This window comes from Herpailurus yagouaroundi, unplaced genomic scaffold (assembly GCF_014898765.1).
Source record: "Herpailurus yagouaroundi ecotype Mexico unplaced genomic scaffold, PumYag 208, whole genome shotgun sequence".
Lineage (NCBI taxonomy): Eukaryota > Metazoa > Chordata > Mammalia > Carnivora > Felidae > Herpailurus > Herpailurus yagouaroundi.
Window position 1 is genome coordinate 3,725,751 of NW_024412439.1, and position 14,622 is coordinate 3,740,372.

The 14,622-nt window shown below is 47.9% G+C and overlaps 1 protein-coding gene across 4 annotated transcripts in view; it reads left to right on the forward strand.

Annotated features, from left to right (window-relative positions):
* The first annotated feature begins 3,042 nt into the window (after positions 1-3,042).
* Positions 3,043-14,622, forward strand: part of FBXW10B (F-box and WD repeat domain containing 10B) — a 34,412-nt gene continuing 22,832 nt past the window's right edge. Inside the window, exons 1-7 of one of the 4 annotated variants that reach the window (XM_040453148.1) lie at positions 3,045-4,037; positions 6,060-6,233; positions 6,767-6,964; positions 7,061-7,188; positions 7,959-8,081; positions 10,366-10,475; positions 12,248-12,448. In XM_040453148.1, the coding sequence (XP_040309082.1) occupies positions 3,533-4,037; positions 6,060-6,233; positions 6,767-6,964; positions 7,061-7,188; positions 7,959-8,081; positions 10,366-10,475; positions 12,248-12,448 (1,439 nt within the window). In that variant the 5' untranslated portion in view covers positions 3,045-3,532. Of the gene's footprint in view, positions 4,038-6,059; positions 6,234-6,766; positions 7,189-7,958; positions 8,082-10,365; positions 10,476-12,247; positions 12,449-14,622 lie in introns of all 4 variants that reach the window. The other 3 variants (XM_040453146.1, XM_040453147.1, XM_040453145.1) reach the window with 3 other exon arrangements.

The following is a 14,622-nucleotide window of genomic DNA, read 5'->3' on the forward strand; positions in this document are numbered from 1 at the left end:
AAGACCTGAACAATGAACGCTCGTATACTCTTCACCCACACTCACCGATTATTAGCACTTTGTTACATTTGTTCTTACTCTGCGTGTAGATCTACACATACACAGTGTGTGTGTGTGTGTGTGTGTGTGTGTGTGTGTGTGTGTGTGTGTTGTGGGTATTTTTTTGGTGGAAACTTTTGTGACACTTTGCAGATACTCAGCCTGAATACGTCAGCACTTAGTAGTGATTCCCAAACGTTTTTCTAATGGATTCTAGGATCCCCGGAGCAGCTGCTAATCAAACTTTGTGGCTTGTAAAGCTGATGGAAGACAGTGTCTGTCATATTTAACTTCAGGTTTCAAGGTTTTGTCTTCATCCGAAGAGCCCCATTGCTGTCCGTAATTGCCTTGCTAACAAGTGAACTTTGGAACTTATACATTTATGCTAACGTAACTTCGCTTTTGTCTACGTTACACATAGAGCTTTTCGGAAGATACGATTTGCAGACGGGATTTTGTTGCTCAGAATGTTCGAAAAGCCCGATGAGCCCCTGGTCTCTTTCTGGGTCATAACTGACTGCAGAAGCCTTCTGTTTTGGGTGCCTTAGGACGACGTGCACTCAGAGGGGTTGGGTCCAATGACCCACATCATCACTCCTGAATGGATCATAAGCAACAGCAAGGGGTAAAGGTCTCAGGAAATACGTTTGCCATTTTCATGTCCTTATTCTTTTAAAAACTATGGACACACGCACTCATTTAAAAAAAATTTAATGTTTATTTATTTTTGAGAGAGAGTGTGTGCAAACGGGGGAGGGGCAGAGGGAGAGGGACAGAGGATCCTAAGTGGGCTCTGTTGCCCACAGCAACAAGCCCAATGTGGGGCTCAAACTCACGACCATGACCTGAGCTGAAGTCAGATGCTCAACCGATTGAGCCACCCAGGTGCCCCCACAGTCGTTATTTTTGTTTACATGCATCTCAACGATGAAGTTTTGGGGGTGATGGTGGGGTGGTCTGGAGCCAATGGCCGAGAAAGTATTCTTGAAGACGTCTTTGGTGCAAAAAGGTGATTTTACTAAAGCACGGGGACAGGACCCGTGGGCAGGAAGAGCTGCATGGGGTCGCGACAGGCAACTCGTTATATACCCTCAGGTTGGGAGGGGTCAGGGATAGAGTAAGTCTCTAAGGAATTTTGGAAGCAAGGTTTCCAGCAGCTTGAGGGGCTAGCTCTTGCTAGGGAAATGGCATTTATTACTGTTTCATAAAACCTCAGTCATGAGACCCTTCAGATGTATATCGGGGGGCCATAAGCTTGGGAGTATGATGGCCAGCATGTATCTTGGGGGAGCTGAGATAAAGGAAGTAGACTTACAGGATCCTCGAGGTTGGGGTAAGTTAAGCTAAGATTCCCTTTTGCCCCTAGCAAAGCGTCATCATCCAGGAAGCTGAGCTCCTAGAGGCAGGTCACTCTGTTTCAAGGACTTCTCAATGGACTGTAGGCAGCAAGGAAATTTAATTTTTCATTTGCCTTAGTTGCCCACATTGCCGTGGCAAGCACTTGAGCCCCTTTGTTCTTGGGTGGTCAGGTTTGTCCGAGGAATATCACACACATTCCACCTGGAGGGGGTGGGGGTGGGGGTGCCAGCCTGTATTTTGCCCTCAGCTTGCCCCACGCCCCCTCATCATCAATGTATGCACATACACACGTATAAACATAGTAGCTGGCATTGTTTGCTTGGCTGCCCAGAACAGTGGTCCCAATGACGACCATGATGATGGCAGCAGTAGGACAATAGTTAGCATTTACTGAGGGTGACCTATGTAACAGGCGATCATCTAAGTGCTTTGCCTATAGTGTCTCATTTAGTCCTCAAAAAACCATTCTGGGTGGTAAGAACTATCATCCTCTTTGTTTTACAGATGAGGAAACTGAGGCGTAGGGGATTAAGCAATGTGCATGCATATCCAGAGCTAGTAAGCAGCTGGGCTGGGGTCCAAACCCAGGAGTCTGACCCCAGACCCCTCACTCTTCACCACTCAGCTGTTCTGTTGGCTGGGATGCAAGGGGGAGGTACTCAAATCGGAGGGCTGAAAGCTAGCAGCGGAAGGAGGGGAGGGAAGGGACAAAAGTGGGGAAGGAATGAGTTTTGTTTTGCAGAACCGACAGTTTCTGCCAAGGAGCTGCTCAGCCAGCTGTTTCTCCCCTGATAGTCCCTTGCTAGGTATTTTACCTGATAGCCCTTACGTGAGCCAGTCTGAGCCGGTGTGGAGCTAAGGATCTGCACAAAAGTCCCCCTCTGTCCCCCCCAAGTTGTCCTGAAGTTACCTTTAGCTCGTTCTACTACCAAGATCTCCTGCGGGTGGAATTTGCTGCCATTTTTTGAACATGATGTATGCACTGGCACGTGGACACGCTAGGCATGAGCAATTGAACCGAAACGCCTAAGTAATGGAATATGTATAAATCCTTAATGCATATGCAAGCTCCTTGCCCCGCCCCCAACACACAATAAAAGCTTCCCTTCCTAACCCCAGGGAGACACAGTCCTCTGAGAGCTATCTCCCTGTCTCCTTACTTGTAACAACTCATCAAAAGTTCTCGGCTTTCAAACACCTCTTGGGTTGTGTTCAATTTCATGCAACCCAAGCGGGGACCCCCTTGAGTTCAGTCATAGTGCTGCCTCCCAGACACGTGTGTGTGCATGTGATTGAGGTTAACTGAAACTTTTCCGCTAAGGAGTGCTTCTCTGCCCAGGTTTCTGGTTAGCATTCTGAAGCAGTTAAACAAGTTTCTTTTAAACATTTGTGTTTTCAGTTCGATGCTGAGTTTAGGAAATGAAGGCAGGGATGCCTGGGTGGCTCAGTCGGTTGAGCATCTGACTCGATTTTGGCTCAGGTCATGATCCCAGGGTCATGGATTCGAGCCTCATGTCAGGCTCTGTGCTGAGTGTGGGGCACGCTTGAGATTCTCTCTCTCTCTCTGCCCCTCTCCTCACCCCCTCTCTAAAATTAAAAGAAAAGAAAAGAAAATGAATATAAACATATTCAGGATCATTGTGATAGCCAGCTTATAACCAAACAGTTGTAAACGTTAAGTTTACATCCAATTTCACATCCACGAATATTTGTAAGTCGTTACTAATAATATCCATTGGAGCTCAACACCAGGCTCCACAGTATATATTTTCTCCTTTAAGAAGGACCCATATGTTACTTAAATTTGACCAACACCGATTCTTGTGGTTCTGGAAATGAGATGACCAGCTCTTTCAGAATATACAGCAACTGCCTCCACCTAAGCAGTGCCCGGTTTAGGAGATTTACGGTAAAGCCATGTTTCCTAGGAGGTCAGTACAAAAAGCCAGGCTTCTACCGGCAGTTTCCGGGACACATAAGCTTTCCATCCGACGCAGCGTTTTACCTTTTTCTCTGGGAAACGTTTATACTAGAAAAGGCTCAACTGGGATATTCATCAGCTGCTTCCTGCTCCTGTGGTGTTTGGTGGGGCTGATAACGGACAAGGATAAAATGCGCTGGGCATCTCAGGATCATGGAAAACCTGGAACTGAGGCTCACGAATGCCCCCCATTTTCGCTGTGAGAAGGGAAACAGCTCTGTCCCCGTGTGCCAGAAGTGTGAAACATGTGTCCTCACCTGGAAGATCTTCTCGACCAAACAGTGGTTCCGGAGGATCGGTGAGATACCCCAAAGGAGGTTTCTGGTCAGCATCCTGGAGCAGTTGGACAGCTTGTATTTGTTACACTATTTCCAGAACATCCTTCAGGCCACGCAGGGGAAGGATTTCACCTACAGCCGGTCCCGGATCAACCTCAGCAAGAAGGAGGGGAAAATCGGCAGGTCTTCCTTGAACCAGATGTTGGATAAAACAGTCGAACAGAAGATGAGGGAGATTTTGTACTGGTTTGGGAACAGCACCCACTGGACGAAGGCAAATTACACGCTCTTGCTGTTCCAGATGTGTGACCCCAAGTTACTGCTCACTGCTGCCAGTGTCATCAGAGTCCTGTTCCTGAGAGAGCAGAGCAATGTCGCAGGTAAACAAGGCCACAGGGGGAGAGCAGAGGGCCCCCAAAGGTAAGGAAGCCAGACGTCAGGAGCCTGTAAAGGAACCAGACGTGTGGCCAGGCTTAGGTAGACAAGCTTCAGGTTTTCCAGAACACAGGATAGAGCTCCTTGTCCTGACATGCGGTCCTGTTTGCCAAAGGAGAAATTGCAGGATGTGACTTCCTTCTAGAAAAGCATGAAATGCAAATGCTTTTTATGGAAGTACAGAACTTTTTTTTTATGTTTTATTTATTTTTGAGAGAGAGAGAGAGAGAGAGAGAGAGGGCACGTGCACAGGAGGGACAGAGAGACGGAGACACAGAATCCGAAGCAGACTCCAGGCTCCGAGCTGTCAGCACAGAGCCCGACGCGGGGCTCGAACCCACGGACCGTGAGATCGTGACCTGAGCCGAAGTCGGACGCCCAACCGACTGGCCACCCAGGCGCCCCAGGAAGTACAGAACTTTTAACTGTCCGGCATTTGGACGGGATTTAGGCCCAGTTACGGCTGGCCCGTGCCTCTCATACTCATTGCTGGTGTGGCTCCTGCATTAGTGGGTTTGGGATTAGATGGGGTTTGGGAGGGATGTAAGGGGGAAGCTTCTGAATTGTTCTGCCCTTCAGTCTGCACTGCACAGAAACCAGGCCAAGAGGTCAAAACGCAGGCCTTGTTCCCATTCATTCCGCCATACTGCTTGCGCCTGCATAAAATCCAACCTGACGTGGTGTGTGTTCAAGCCTGCAGGTAGCAAGAGGGTCACATAAGGGTAGGGCAGGCGTTCTCAAACCTTACCTTGCATCTGAATCCCTGGGAAGGCTTTTGAAAACGCAGGGGACTGGGACCCTCTCCCAGAGGTCCCGACGCCGCAGGTCTGTGGCAGCCGTGAGATCCTGCATGTCTAAGTTCCTAGCTGCTGCTGCTGGTGGCGGTCTGGGGTCCTCACCTTGCGAGCCATTGGTCTAGGGTGTTGGTGAGAAGGTCTTGGAAATGTTTGGCCAGCTGGACCAGGAAAGCAAAAGAAGCCAGAAAAGAGGCAAGGGATTAGACGGGGGTCCATCACCGGTTCCGCGGGGGGCTGGGGGTTGGAGAAGACCCGGGAGGAGGGATCAGATGATCAGACGGAGGAGTGTCAGAGGGAGGAGCCTCAGCGGCTCCGCGGCTCAGTGTCTGAGCCCACGAAGGTGGAGAATTCCTAAATGTCCATGAGGCCTGTTCTGTGGTCATGTTTGTAGACGATTCGCGTCCAAAAGAGTTTCAAAGCTAGACGACCCAGGGGGCAGTTAGATTCCCATACATGGCACTGGGTTTCTTCGGCGTGTTAGGGAAGTAACACTCAGGGAATCGGAGTGACACAGCCTAGGCGACAAGTAAAGGGACTTGAAAACCAGGCCTCCCTGACTGAACATGTCCCATCTCGAGATGCTCCTGCCAGGAGCCAGCAGACTCCAGAAGGCCACACACACACACACACACACACACACACACACATGCACACACACGTACACACACGTATGCGCACGCATGCACACGCGGGGCTCGAACCCGCGAAACCGTGAGATGACGACCTCAGCCAAAACCCAGAGTCAGACGCTTAACCGACTGAGCCACCTAGGTGACCCAGAAATTAAATTTTCTTCAAAAAAATTTTTTTTCATGTTTATTTATTTTTGAGAAAGAGAGAGAGAGAGAGAGAGTGGGCAGAGGCAGAGAGAGAGGGAGACACAATCCAAAGCAGGCTCCAGGCTCCGAGCTGTCAGTACAGAGCCCGACGCGGGGCTTAAACTCATGAACCGCAAGTGTGCATTGTGGGTCGGCAAAATCCAACAAGGAGCTTCCTGCAATATTTGCATAGCAACTCGGGGGCTCCCCCGGATAAAACTGGACATAACCGGCTTGGTCCATTTTGTGTGGATTGAAAAGAGGGCAGTAGAAAGAAAACTGGTTTCCTCCACCTCCTTTCCTCCACACACCCCATGAAGGAGCACCCTTGTCTTGGCCTTTTGGTTTTCAGGGCTCAGTCAGTCCGCCAGTGATGTGTTTGTCTTCCCGGAGAAAGACCGCCACCAGTCTGAGACCGCGCAGGTCTGCTGGGCAGCCGGAACCAAGAACACATCCTTCCCTTTGTCCAGATCTCCAGGGAAAGAAGGGTTGCTTGAAAATATGGGGGGCGGACCATCTGACGCTGGTAAGTCAGCCCGTAGCAGGAAAGCCAATAGGTATGAGACTGGGAAGTCCCCCGTTTATTTATTTTTGAGAAAGAGAGGGAGAGAGAGAGAGAGAGAGGGCAGGGGCAGAGAGAGAGGGAGACACAGAATCGGAAGCAGGCTCCAGGCTCTGAGCTGTCAGCACGGAGCCCGACGTGGGGCTCGAACCCACAAACCGCGAGATCATGACCCGACTCGACGTCTGACTGAGCCACCCAGACGCCCCTCTTGGGGTAATTTAAAGGAAGTGCCAGACACAATGCCATTTCACCTGAATCGGGCAGGGTTTGATACACTATAGGCATCTCCTTGAACTGGGAAGGCTTGCAAAGCCCTTGTGTGTTTGGTTTGGGAGGTCTTGTTTCCGTTTTGGCAGAAGAAATGACAAAAATCCAGTAGTCTAAGGGTGGACCATGATGAGCTCTATTTCTGGGGAGAGGGTTTGGGGAGGGCTTCTCTTGGCCTGAATTAGAGACAACCCCACCCTGCACCGTTCTCTGGCTTTCCTCCAAAGGACAATGGAAGAGTTCTCTCCAGTGTATTTCTGAGATGAACCGGCTGTTTTCCAGAAAAGCAGGCAGGTCCAAGGCAGAGAGCGCCCTCTCCGATCTGTTGGTTGACTTGGATGTGGTCCGAGACCTGTCTTCTGGGGTCAGAAAATATCGAGACTTCATCCGTCACCTGCCCATCCACCTCTCCAAGTATATTCTAAGTATGCTGGGGCGAATTGGGGGATTTCTCAAGACACTCTTCATCATGGCTCTGATGGGAGGTTCCCAGGTCCGTCATCTTTTTTTTTTTTCCCCAGGTCTGCTGGATAAAAACAGCCTGAACAGGTGTGCCTTTGTGAGCCAGCACTGGGCTGCGCTGGCCCAACAGGTCAAGAAGGATCTTTCCATGCATACTTTCATTCAGAACCAGATCGCCTTCTTGCAGGTACTTCCTGGCCGCGAGGGGTTGATCTGGAAACCAGCCTCATTTCCACGTTGAGGTTGGCCTGACAGTGCACCTTTCCGATCTCTTTGGTGGACCCTTAGCTGGCCTCCTGCTCCCCGTTAGGCTTTAGCCGTAACTTCCTGTTTGTCCAGACCCGTTAATCACCACCCGCATTGTCTGTGCATCTAGCAGGGACGACATGTGTAGAAACCTCTCAGGAAGAGAGAGGCAGAGTCTTTCTGAAACGTCACAGAGCAGGCCATTTTGTCGCGGGGCCCCCCCCGCCAGAGATCTATCTTGTGGCATGTGCAATAAGAAAGCCATGAGTATGTTTCTGGAACAGTCTCATATGATGCACAGATGTTTCAGAGACCAGTAAGTATGTGTTTAGGTTAAAATGCAAGTCTTCCGGGTAGTATCCGTCTTCGGAATTTTTTATCTCTGTTTCCTGCCCGAAGCCTTACCCCGAATCGTGGACTCTTGGTAGCTTGAGTTTTTCCCAGCAGGGATCCATAGCAGAAGAGAGAAGAGTCAGGCATTGGGAGGCAGGCCATACCTCTGGGAAGCTGAGACCCGCTCGCCATTTCTTGCTGGTCTGGCTCTGGCTGTTTGGTATTCAGGATCCACTTTAAGCCAATCTGCACGTGCTACCGGCCTCACCGGCCAGGCCTCCGCCAGAGTTTACCCATCTTTCAGATCTCGCCAAGCACCCCTCTTGGAGAGGAAGGACCAAGAATAGTGGCCATTTCCCGTTATCTTTTTTCCCTCAGGGGTCCTACGCAGGGGGAATCGAACCTAATTACGCCAACAAGCTTCTTATCCCGGTTCCTAAGATGACAGATGATGGGAAACGCATGCGTGCGAAAAATCAGAAATGGAAACTGAGAATGAAGGTGGGTTGCGGTGGCATCTGGGGTCCAGACTCGGCCCTCCTGTGAGGGGTACAGGAAATGGGACCATACATGATCTATAGCACGTGGATATAGGAGATGGGAGGTGACATTCCCTAAGGGAGACCGGAGTTGTGTGCTGTGTGTCCTTAAGCAAGCGACTTCCTCTCCGTCAGCCTTAAATTCCTCAGCTGTTAAATGTGCGGATGGATTTGCTTGTCCTCTCAGGGTTCTTCGTTTACTTCCAACCCCACGGCCAGACCATAGCTTCTCATAAGGAAACCGTGTAGTATGAATTTCAAAAGAAGTTAGAAATCTGAATTATCATGGGACAGCTCTTGTTTTTCTTAAAGGCATGGGCCAAAGAAGACAGACACTTTTGTGGACTTAATTTGAACTGCATTTTTTTTTTTAAATCTTTGAGTTGACCCATTCACTCATTTTATACATTTTTTTTTTTTTACATTTATTTATGTTTTGAGAGACATAGAGAGACAGAGCACAAGTTGGGGAGGGGCAGAGAGAGAAGGAGACACACAATCTGAAGCAGGCTCCGGGCTCCAAGCTGTCAGCACAGAACCCGACATGGGGCTCAAACTCACGAACTGTGAGATCATGACCCGAGCCAAGTTGGACGCTTAACTGACTGAGCCACCCAGGCGCCCCTGTTTTAGGAACGTTATAATTTAAGAAAAGAGAGAGAAACAGGTAAAGCACTGTGGTCAACAGAAGAAAGCATGTGAAGTAGCAAGACAAGGCAGTGAAGTGTCTCCAAGGGAAAGGTAGAGGGGAGTGCCTCCGAGGGATGGTGATTGCCATGGGTACTGAGCTTGAACGGGGCGCCAAGAATGGTGTGCCCAGGGCTTTGTACACGTCATTCACTTGATCTTCACAGTAGATCGAGTGGATATCATTGCTCCCAACTTATGGATGTGGAAACGAAGGCTATGATGTTAGAAAAGTCACCTAAGTTCTCATAGCTGGTCGGTGGTAGAGCTGGGATTTGAACTGGGTCTTTTTCCTCCAATGACTCCACCATGCAGCTCCTAGGCTCTGAAAACTTAGTTGATGAACGAGAGCCAAGGAATTCCAGCCCAGGTCATGAGAAGTCAAGGACGTCTTGATTAGTTCAAGGCAGGATATCAGAGCTGCTTGGACACTGGAGGGGAGGCAGGTTGACAGATTCTGGGGAGAGACTTCTAGGTGGATGTCGTTATTTGGTTAAAGATCAAGAGGGAGATTGAGCTGGGAAAAGCGGGCATCCCAAGGAGGAGTCTACAGGTATGGAGAAGAAGGCTAAGAAGGAAGAGAGATGTTCCCAGGGGGGACTCCCAGATGCGAACATGATGTGGTGGTCTTTTTTGCTTTCATGATAAACTCACCCTGTTTTTTGGGTTTCCTGCTGGCATGGTTGTCATTTCCTTCTAGAAATGGCTGGAAAGAGGAGTGAGAGTCCAGTTGAGTCATCTGTGCCAGAACTTAGCATGTCTGGCATGCCACAGTGGTCCAGAAAGTGTATGTTGGAGGGAGGGAGTCACAGAGAAGAAGGAAGGAAGGAAGGAAGGAAGGAAGGAAGGAAGGAAGGAAGGAGGGAGGGAGGGAAGGAAGGAAGGAAGGAAGGAGGGAGGGAAGGAAGGAAGGAACTATTAGAAAGGGAAGGGAAATACCCTTGTTGAGACCTGATACAATTGATTTCCTCTCTCTGAGGCTCAGATATATCTCATCTGTAAAATGATGAGAATGCTTTGTGGGGCAAATGATGTACTTTACGAGGCAGCTGTAAGGAGAAATGAAGATTGCATATACGTGCAGACTTTGAGGCACAAATGCACGGAGAGTGTAGCTGTGATTTTGCCTACGGCTTGAGTTCCCATGAGTACGCTTTGTAGAGTCAGGTATACGTAATATAAACATGAAGCCCGGACTTCTGCAAAACAGTCGAAGGGCACCTGTGACTCGATTTTGTGAACGTACCCTCCGTGAGCTCATTTTTGGAAAAGTTGAGCTGTCGGCGATATCGAGAGTTCACGGAAGGAACCAGAACACACAGAAGATACAAAGTGATGCAGGATGAGTCAGGACCCTTGACTCACCATTTTCTAACTCGTGGATGACTCTAGTGCCTGCTCATTGACCTCTCCCTACCAGCACGTAGTGGCAGCCACAGCCCAAAGAGGCAGAGTCCTTGGGCCCTTATGTCCTGGCCAGGGAAGACCTCAGGGGGTGCATATTTGGGGCCCTGGGTGAAGTTGCCACTGTGCTTTGACTCCAAGTGTTCCCTTGTTAGAATGACTACAACCTGTGGACCGCATACCAGAACCAGGAAACTCAGCAGGTCCAGATGGAGGAGAGAAATGTCTTCTGTGGGACTTATAATATCCGCATTCTCTCTGACACGTAGGTACTGGGGTCAGAATCCGGGTCTTCAGGGACCCTTGAATTAGCCGCCTTAGGATTCCCATGACCCGGTTCACTTGGAAAAGGCAATCCTTCCTGACCTCAAGCTCCAGCTCCCAACTAAAATGAGATCCCCTTCGGAAACCAGGTGCTGGGTTTTTGGACCGTTCTCGGCAGTGGGTGGAGGGCACTTTCCCATTATAATTTTGGGTACACCAGTCGACCATCCTTTGCACAAGTCATGTGCGTGAAATTACCGTGTTTTTTTTTTTTTGAATATTTTTGTTGTTTTATTCTAGTTTTTAGAAGGAAGGTGTGCTTATTGGGAAAAAGAAACCCACCAAATGCCAGCAAATGTATCGAGAGAAGCCAACACCTCCTACAATCTTGTCATCTAGAGATAACCACCATTAATATTCATGTCTAGTCTAGAATTTTGTTCTTGCATGTACTATACCTACAAGTTTTTTTTTTTTTTTTAATTTTTTTTTTCCTACGTTTATTTATTTTTGGGACAGAGAGAGACAGAGCATGAACGGGCGAGGGGCAGAGAGAGAGGGAGACACAGAATCGGAAACAGGCTCCAGGCTCTGAGCCATCAGCCCAGAGCCCGACGCGGGGCTCGAACTCACGGACCGTGAGATCGTGACCTGGCTGAAGTCGGACGCTTAACCGACTGCGCCACCCAGGCGCCCCTATACCTACAAGTTTTAAATAAAAATGGGGTTATGCTATACGTGTTTCTGTAATCCACTCCAGCAAAGTACCATGGGTATCTTTCCATGTTAAACATGAAAATGGCGCTTATGATAACCACACGGTGTGATGTCACCTGTCTATGCCATAAGAAGACATTTTAATGATCGGCTCTCTGCCGTAGTTTAGGCCTAGGACTTTGCTCTTTTTTCGTAAGGTTTCATAAAGGCCATCTCTCTCTATTTTCTTTCTGGCTGTGAATCTGACTAACAAATTACATCTTGACCAGTCAGTAGGGCGAAGACCAAGAAGATAGGGGAAAGGCAAAGTTGAGTTTTTTTTTTTTTTTTCAACGTTTATTTATTTTGGGGACAGAGAGAGACAGAGCATGAACGGGCGAGGGGCAGAGAGAGAGGGAGACACAGAATCGGAAACAGGCTCCAGGCTCTGAGCCATCAGCCCAGAGCCCGACGCGGGGCTCGAACTCATGGACCGTGAGATCGTGACCTGGCTGAAGTCAGACGCTTAACCGACTGCGCCACCCAGGCGCCCCAAAAAGTTGAGTTTTTATGGATCGCGTGGTGAGAAGTGTGCCCCTTAGAAGAGATGATGGCTGATCGAGCTCTAGGTATAACAAGTAGAATGAGGACAAAAATATCACAAATTCTCATCTTCAGGCATGACCACCTCCCTTTTGCTGAAATAATCCCACTTCACTCCATGGGCCTGGAGTAATTATAGTGAGTGTCCCCTTTCACGATAAAATGTCTCAATTCAGACAATACATGGTTGGGTCACCTTGCTCATACTTTATCCATTGGCTGGTAATCTTATGATTGGAAAATTGATTTTTTTACATTAAAATTTTTTTTTTAAATTTTGCCTGAAAGGACTTTTTGGTATGGTATAAGGTAGGGGTCCCTTGTGCTACATCCCTTGTTGGAAGGCCCCGAACTTTCCATTATACCGTTGTTGTAGGTGACAGCCGTCGTACTAAGTGAGTTGCTGGAAGGGACACTAACTTTTCTATCATGGATCATCCTTTCCACCCCCACCCCACCCCTCCGGTAACTCAGGTGGGACCGAAACAGAATCATTCACTATTCTGGGGGACATTTGGTAGCAGTGTCATCCAATCGGAAGATCCAGCTTCTAGATGTCATACAAGTAAAGGAGGTACCCATCGCGTTCCGAGGCCACGCTGGGAGTGTCCGCGCCCTCTTCTTGTGTGAGAAGAAGAACTTTCTACTGAGCGGAAGTTATGACCTGAGTATTAGGTGAGTGATCCAAGGGCGTTGTGGTGCCCACCCCACCCAACGCCTAAAGTCAGCTTGTGGAGGAAGCAGGCGTGCCTTTTCCTTTTTGTGTTTAGCGAAAAGGTACCCTAAATGATACCGACTTCTCGAATAACCCGAAACATTTTTTCTTTTTTTGGCAAGGTAAAAACCAATTAATTTGTATATCGTTTAAACTTTAACAAGATGAGATAGATTTATAACAATGATCAGATCTATTTTCTTTTTGAAAAAATGGTCATTTATTTATTTTGAGAGGGAGAGGAGGGGGGGAGAGAGAGAGAATTCGAAGCAGGCTCTGCAGTTTCAGTGTGGAGCCTGATGCGGGGCTAGATTCCCCCAAACCATGAGATCACGACCTGAGCCGAAATCAAGAGTCGGATGCCTGACTGACTGAGCCACCCAGGTGCCCCAGAAATCCTTAACTTTAAGGTAGTCGACTTTGCAGATTTGACTCGTTTAATAAGAAATCCCTCCCTGTGATCTTTGTGTCTTCAATCCACTTGAACCTCATTTTTGTTATCGTATGAGATAGAGATCCAATTCCATTTTTTCCCCTTTCCTCTTTGCCTTTATATCTAATTACTTAAGTACCATTTATGGGAAAAAACTCCCATTGGTCTGTCCTGCTGCTTTGTCGTAAGATAAGTGTCCACAGATTTCAATTTCTTGGCTCTTTACTCTGCTTCTTTTGCCTGTGTGGCTATTGTTGGTCAAAACCACACTATCTTAATTACTTTGGTCTTTAAAGTCTTTTTTTTTTTTTTAATTTTTAACGTTTTATTTATTTGTGAGAGACAGAGAGAGACAGAATGAGTGTGGGGGAGGAGCAGAGAGAGAGGGAGACACAGGATCCGAAGCAGGCTCCAGGCTCTGAGCTGTCAGCACAGAGCCTGATGTGGGGCTCGAACCCACGAACCAAAAGATCATGACCTGAGCCGAAGTCGGACGCTCAACCGACTGAGCCACCTGGGTGCCCCTCTTCATGTCGTATTGTTATTATTGGTCTGTACAAGGCTCCATTCCTGTTTTATTCATCTATTTATTAATTCTCTTTTCTCTATTCTTCACTCCCGTTTCCTTCCCCATGGGTTACCTTCTCATCTTTGTCAGTGTGGATCTTTTTATTTATGTGAGTCCTTTGAAAATGTGTATTGGGGCGCCTGGGTGGCTCAGTCGGTTAAGCGTCCAACTTCGGCTCAGGTCATGATCTCGCGGTTTGTGGGTTCGAGCCCCTCGTCGGGCTCTGTGCTGACAGCTCAGAGCCTGGAGGCTGCTTCTGATTCTGTGTCTCCTTTTCTCTCTGCCCCTTCCCCGCTCATGCTCTGTTTCTCTCTGTCTCTCAAAATGAATAAACATTAAAAAAAAATGTATATGGATATATTTTGTACACATGTTTATAATTTTCATCCATGGTTTCTTTGATTTATCTATCTATCTATCTATCTATCTGTCATCCATGGTATTATTTTAAGCTTATCTTGGCTTTTCACTTTTGTACTCCATCCTATGTTTCGAAGATTTATCCATTACTGTCTAGTTAGTTATGTAGTACTCCAATATACATTTCACCTACTTGCTTCCCCAGTGATGGAAACTAGCTGGCCTCCAAGTAAAGCTGCATGGAACACCTTTGTTCCCTCGTGGACATTGTGAGATTTCTTAGGTACATATATGCCCAGCAATGGACTTGCTGAGATATAGGGTAGGTGCTACCTAATTTGACCAAGTACTAGACTGAATTCAGAGTGACTTTATGGGTCTACATTCTCCCTAGGAGGGATCCTGTAACTGTATTTCCCTACCAACATTGGGCATCAGCCAGCTTTCAAATTTTTGCCAGATGGGTATGTGTAAAATCATTTCCATTTGCATGACTTTGGCTACTAATAAGTTTGCCTCTTCTTTTAGAAATTGCCTGATTATGTCTTTTGTCCATTTTTCTATTGGGGCTCCTCTAATTTGCTTCTTGATTTGCAGTTCTATGTGTTTTCTTCTAACTTTTAAAAAAAAATATTTATTTTTGAGAGAGAGAGAGATAAAGAGAGAGACAGAGCATGAGCAGGGGAGGGGCAGAGAGAGAGGGAGACACAGAATCTGTAGCAGGCTCCAGGCTCCAAGCTGTCAGCACAGAGCCTGATGCGGGGCTCGAACTC